The 6,159-nt window shown below is 38.6% G+C and overlaps 3 protein-coding genes across 3 annotated transcripts; all 3 read right to left on the bottom strand.

The window, feature by feature from the left end:
• Nucleotides 1-1,006: 1,006 nt before the first annotated feature.
• Nucleotides 1,007-1,761, bottom strand: LOC142339286 (uncharacterized). Its single transcript, XM_075389195.1, has one exon. The coding sequence runs from the start codon at nucleotides 1,713-1,715 to the stop codon at nucleotides 1,146-1,148; it is 570 nt and encodes a 189-aa protein (XP_075245310.1). The 5' UTR covers nucleotides 1,716-1,761; the 3' UTR covers nucleotides 1,007-1,145.
• Nucleotides 1,762-1,858: 97 nt separating this feature from the next.
• LOC142339285 (toll-like receptor 7) lies at nucleotides 1,859-3,445 on the bottom strand. Its single transcript, XM_075389194.1, has one exon. It carries the CDS (start codon nucleotides 3,411-3,413, stop codon nucleotides 2,010-2,012), a length of 1,404 nt encoding a protein of 467 aa, XP_075245309.1. The 5' UTR covers nucleotides 3,414-3,445; the 3' UTR covers nucleotides 1,859-2,009.
• A 178-nt stretch (nucleotides 3,446-3,623) lies between these two features.
• Nucleotides 3,624-4,238, bottom strand: LOC142339924 (NHP2-like protein 1). Its single transcript, XM_075390284.1, has one exon. It carries the CDS (start codon nucleotides 4,151-4,153, stop codon nucleotides 3,761-3,763), a length of 393 nt encoding a protein of 130 aa, XP_075246399.1. The 5' UTR covers nucleotides 4,154-4,238; the 3' UTR covers nucleotides 3,624-3,760.
• Nucleotides 4,239-6,159: the final 1,921 nt, after the last annotated feature.

Here is a 6,159-nt window from a genome sequence, read left to right as displayed (position 1 = left end):
ACTAAGCATGGATTGGGAAAACCATTTGGAAAAAATCCGATCCAAGAATTAGAACATTGCTGGCAGATTGCCAGAAAATAGCCGCAATAGCTTCTTAGATCTGCAGTCCCAAAAAAACAGTAAAAAAGACAGACCAAAAAATCATCTTTTCATTGAAGGCCGATGTTATATTTTGATTAGAAATCTATATAGGTTTCTGCTGCCTCTATTGGCTGCTCTCTAATAACCTTCATTTAGAGTGTCACACACCCATTTGACCTTATCTCCTTTAACTAAAGTTAAAAAAGTCAATTTCCAAGTGAGGAAGTCATTTTTGTGAGTTAGGAAGTCATTCAAGTGTGACCAAAAATTTAATCACGCAAATGAAAAAAACTCACTCCACTAAGAGCGAAAAATGACGTCACGCACGCTCTTCAGTTGAAATTGCATGAACGAATGAACAAAAAGCAGATTTGAAGTGCTTGTGACGTCATATGGTCGTAACAAAAATCGCGACGAAATAAAAAAAACCAAGAGAAGGCCAATAATAGCCCCCGCTATCGCTGTGCGGCTATTAAAAAAACGGTAAAAATCAAAATGAAATCGCCGCATGTGAACAAAAAAACCACAAGCAAGAAAGCGAATTTTTGTTCAAACAACGTTTTTTCACTCTACTTTAAAATTTCACTACGCAAAACCACTCGCTTTTTCACTCTACTTCCTGTTTCGGCGTGACCAAAATCACTTCTCCAATTTGACTTCAAAAATCATGAAAATGTGTGAACAGATCTTAAAAAAGACAAAAGCCAGCGCTCCCCAATACAATTCAAATTCTTTTAATTGTAAAAAAAACGAGGCGCCAATAATAGCCTCAGCTATTGCCGTGCGGCTATTAATTATGCGAATGCGCAAGTGCTCCTTCTTAATCTCGGAACCTTGCACTGCCAATATATTTCACAATTCATGTAGTTGTTGCGTTAGGCTATTCTCAACCTTCGAAACCAACATTCTCATTAAAAACTAACAACAAATTTAAGTAGATGTATTGCACAATTCATAATGACCAATCAAAACACATGAAACCAAAAATCATCAAACTGTTTGAGAAAGTTTTTTTTATTCATAACGCCAAACGAGGCACAGCAAAGCAAGTTCTTCCTCTAAGTTTACTTGGTTCCCGTGGATCCGAATCCACCCTCGCCTCTCTTAGTCTCATCAACTGACTCCACTTTCTCAATACTTGGATACCAAATCCGTTCACATACCAATTGCGCAATTCGCATTCCCTTAGTCACCAAAAATTCTTCGTCAGACAGATTAAACATGACAACTTTGATTTCACCGCGATAATCTTCGTCCACAACACCGGCTCCGACGTCTAATGAATGCTTCACCGCCAGACCAGATCTTGGAGCAATACGTCCGTAACAGTTTTCTGGAAGCATTATTTTGATTCCAGTCGAAACACATTCCTTGCCGCGGGCTGGAATTGGGATTTCAACAGCGCTGAACAAATCGTATCCAGCAGCTTTCTCTGAGCCCTTGACAGGCATTTTGGCATCTTCATTCATTAGCTCAACTCTCAGTACAGGGTGCGATAAGGTGCCCGTGGTTTCAGTCGGGGTTTCAAGACCATTCGGGACAGTGGATAGAGGTTCCCGCGTATTGTCAAGCGAACGCTTCTTAGCTGGAGAATCAGCTGCTGCAGTTTGAGCTTCTATACCAGCTGTTGACATATTCAAGCCTGGAACAAATTGAGTAAACACAGCCAGAGAAAATCTAAACTAATATTGATTTTTGATTGACAATCAAAATTAAATCGTTCTATCTATTAGACGAGCTTCATTACGCACATGCTCTGTAAATTTGGCTCATACAAGAAGGTCGCAAAAATAGTCAATTTAAACATATCGTTTGATATGAGAAACAATGTACACAAATATCTACATATTTACAAAAATTTGTCAGAATAGTAGAACTAAATTATGGCAGTTCCTAAAAAGATGGTGAGTAAAGCTAACTAAATCACATCAGTCTTCCATGTTTAAGGAAGCAGCAAAAAGTCTAGCTTCCTCCAGTCTAGCCCGGCCACTGTTCCTCGCAGAGCCAATTCTTGACGTCGGTGGCTGGCTTGTTCTTAAATCAGGAGGCAGATTATTAGCCTCAGTAATCCTTGGAGGGTGAAGGGGAAGTGTATTCATTAGACCTCGAATAGAATCGAACGTTCGCAGAATATTTTGTTCACTTTCGTCCAGATTTATCGTGAGACTGTTGATTTCGTTCTCGAGTTGGCGCACCGTAATTGCTGTCGAAGCACTTGCAGCTCTTTTAGCATACAAAGAAGACTGTTCGTCTTTCTCAGCCAGATACGTTCCGTCAACAATTTCCATATTTGGTAACACCTGCTTCAAAGCTTTCCTGTCCTCACTTGTGAAGTCCACAACACATGGATTCCCTTCGATGTACATTTCGCGGACTGAAGGGCAGAACTTGAGATACTCAAAATATTTCCAGTCTGTTATTTTGTTGTTCCGTACATCTAAGTAATCCAAATTTGGGAACTGTTTCCTGATATAATTCAAATTTGACAAGAAATTTGATGCCATGTGTAATTCGGCTAGCTTCTTTAACTCTCCCATCGGTTGTAAAGATGTTACTTTATTGTTGGTCAGCTTTAAAACCTGTAAATTAACCAAACTAGAAATTCCACTGACATCGTCAATAATGTTAAATGATAAATCTAGCTCGACCAGGGTGATATTTCCAGAACAGTCTGCTTTCTTGAGTCTGTTACCAACAGCTGTTAAGTCCTGCAAAACAGACGCAAATTTCAAAGCGGACAAACTTTCAAGAAAGTTGTAACTGACATCTAAGCTTTCTAAATTGCGGCAACAATTGAAGTCTCGGGGTTCAAAATGAGTTAACTGATTACTATCCAGACGTAGAGTTTTAAGCTTCTTCTGAGAAGCAAAACCATCGCTGATAGCACTGATTTTGTTGTGCTGGAGAGAAATTGATTCCAAATTCGAAAGGTCGAGCAATCCTGATACTGTTGTGATCATGTTTCCGTACAATTTGAGGTCCTTTAAACCAGAGTTTGATAAATTCTCTATTTTCGTTATGGCGTTACAGGATAGATCGAGAGCTCGTATGTTCAAAAATTTTTCCATGTGCACTATTTTTGTAATGCCGCAAGCATGTAAATTTACTTCCTCGACCGCTTTCACATCTGTCTCCCCTGCTTTTTCGAGTATTTCATCAATTGTTATGTTGGCGACAATTGCGTTAAAGTTGTTTGTTTTCGTTTTCGTGGTTTTAGGTTCGTGTTTCTCTGACTTCGTTTTGTGCTTGATTTTGACGTTTTCAGAGATGTTGGCAACATTTTGCTGGTTGGGTAGAGCAGGAGCTTTGAGCACTCCACGTACCATCTTCATCTATAACAAGATCATACGTCACACGAATAAGCTCATATCTATATAGAATATACGTCTCGTGCGATTGAAATCACTAATTTTAACTACACCACACATCCCCAACCAAAACAATTGTGCGTTCCAAAATAAGGGGAATATTCAAACTTTGTCAATTTTCAAACAATAAGCTAGTGTTTTTATTCTTGTGAGTTGCTGCAGGCGGAAGAAAAAGGAGAAACGAAAGACTTAAATTAGACTGAATCTCATCAAGAAATGCTTACTGCGATTTCACAAAGACTCAGCTAGAACACGTCTGCACATGTGCTTTCTTAAGAACATCAAAATAACAGTAAAACAATCATTGCAGTTCATATCAGTAGTTTTTCAATCTCGTTGCGCACTTTCTCTATTTGCGGCGCAAGTTGTGACCCCTCATTCGAAGTCACACTGCAAGCGATAACTCCCCGGGATAAGTTGCATGCACGACCAAGTGCTTGCTTGCTTCTTACAAATACATATGGGACGTTTTTATCTTCGCACAACAAAGGAAGATGCAGCAGGATCTCCAGTGGTTCTCCATCTGCAGCTAGGACGATCAACTCAGCTTGTCCCCTGTTAAGCGTTTTGGTAGCCTCATTGGCCCCTTTCCTCAACTGCTTATAATTGGAGGCCTGCTGACACAAGTCCAAAATATGACTAGTCAGGTTGGCTCCAGCAAGTGGGTAGGCTTTAGGGTTTACTTCGGGTTCTGCCTCCGCCATTATAGCTTCACGGGATGAACTGAAGTTGCAATGAACTGTGCGGCAAGTTTTTCAAAGCACACCTGAAAACAATTATTCGGGGAAAATAAAAACCACCATAATCTAACAAGTTGTTTAACATGCAACATTGTTTAAGCATATCAGATTACTACTTTTCGACGCATCGAGCAATTAAAAGGATAATAAATAGGTCATTGAAGCCATTAATTATGAGTATCAAAAATCTGAAGTCCAAAGAACTGAGCACACAAGCGTTCGTAGTTTTTAGAGTCCAATTCCCGTCCATTTTGATCAATTATTACTAGTAGTTTAGGCTTTGAATCAGTCTGATTCGGGGCTTGGGATTGTCACTTCACAGCTAAGTTGATTTTCTGGATTGGGTTGTAATGTCCGCAATTGCACATGAAAGTCCCCGATCACGAATTTACATCTCAGTAACTCTTATTCAAGTAGATCTTAGATTTATGATATTTGCTGACTTCGCTTGTTAATGTACAAGTCTGTTTAGCAACTATGTCTAAAAGATGGCTGGCTCTGGTCCAAAAACTTCTCGTCAGCCTTTTTCGTGTGTTTTTTTGTAGTTCTATAAAATCCTGTTGTCTCGTTTTGTCAGTATTTTTCTCTGACTTTACTCTTATTGGTAGATCGATATCAAAATTCCCTTTGAGAAAAGACAAAAAAAGAGAAGGAAGTCATGAAGTTCGAAATACAATGAAATTGGTAAGATCTTGAGCTTTTCCAGTCTGGTCTTATAATTAGTGCTCCAATCATTCAAAATCCAATTTGTAGCTTTGCGCTAAACTTTTTCAAGATCCTTCATTTCAGTTTCGTTTGCACACCTGGGAAGCGTAGCTTATTACTGGTACATAGCCCACAAATGCATTTATTCTTATTTTTACATTAAACTTGGTAGACGTATTGTTTCAATAACAGACGTATTGTTTCAATAACAGACGTATTGTTTCAATTATTACAAGGATTATTTCAATAACAAACACAAAAATCTCTAAAGCCTGGTTCTCTGAAATCGTGAAGAAATCAGTTTGAAGCTTGTTCGAAATCCAAAACAATTCTAAAAGGCATCGATATTCACGGATCTCAGCTAGTGTTTTATAATGTATCGTTAAGTGAGCTCAACAAAAACACATAAAATTTGACCATATAAACATAACCCACTGCGCAATTAAATCCACCTAAATGAGCTTTGCCCGAAGACCAAATAGATGCTAAAAATTAACAAAAACAATGCGAGTCGTGCTGGTCTGTACGTGGCAAAAAAACTCCCACATAGAAAATGAAAAATGGCAAACGAATGAACCATTGCGGCAAAAGTTGCATTCAGGCAGGAAGATGCAACAAAGATTATTGGTGATGTTCCTCTGCTCAAATTCAAACGTATTTTGATGACGCAATTAAAGTTTGTTTAACAATCAATCCGGAAAATTGGTCGTCAGGTAATGTATGTCATACAATTGGTGAAATTTTAGGTGACTCTTAAAAGACCGCAAAAACATGATCAAAGACAAATCAAAAGTTAAGCTAAACCAACAAATACCCAAACAAACAATATAGACAAAAATTAAGCATTAGACTAAATGAAAAATTACAAAATAACGCACCTTACAGTGCTCGACACAACAACGGAACTCAAAACCTGCTTACCACAGTCAGAGACTAATTTTTGTTCAGCATCTGAAATCGCACGTGTATAAGAAATGTCTTGTACTGTGTGCATTTCCACCTATATCGGGCAAACTTGCAGACATATAAACAGGCGGATGACAGAGCAGCAAAAAGTAAACTTGCCTATGGGTATGACAAAATGATCAGTGCATTAAAGCTCATCTGCCACCAAAAGCTCCTGACTCAGGAAAAAAACATAGCGGAAGCCTTTGCTGAGCAAAAGCTTCCGCTATAAAAAAACCCATTGCAATAAAAATTTTGGCTAAATGTGATGTACTCTGGCCGCTAGCGCATTAATTAGATTTTTTCAAGTTCGACTGCAT

Source organism: Convolutriloba macropyga, chromosome 5, assembly GCF_964194025.1.
Source record: "Convolutriloba macropyga chromosome 5, txConMacr16.3, whole genome shotgun sequence".
NCBI classification, from domain to species: Eukaryota; Metazoa; Xenacoelomorpha; order Acoela; family Convolutidae; genus Convolutriloba; species Convolutriloba macropyga.
Note: the sequence above shows the minus strand (reverse complement) of the source record. Positions and strands in the feature narration are given on the sequence as shown.

Bases quoted from the DNA above. Each gene is read 5' to 3' on its own strand.
- LOC142339286 (XM_075389195.1), bottom strand. From the start codon at position 1,715: ATGTCAACAGCTGGTATAGAAGCTCAAACTGCAGCAGCTGATTCTCCA.
- LOC142339285 (XM_075389194.1), bottom strand. From the start codon at position 3,413: ATGAAGATGGTACGTGGAGTGCTCAAAGCTCCTGCTCTACCCAACCAG.
- LOC142339924 (XM_075390284.1), bottom strand. From the start codon at position 4,153: ATGGCGGAGGCAGAACCCGAAGTAAACCCTAAAGCCTACCCACTTGCT.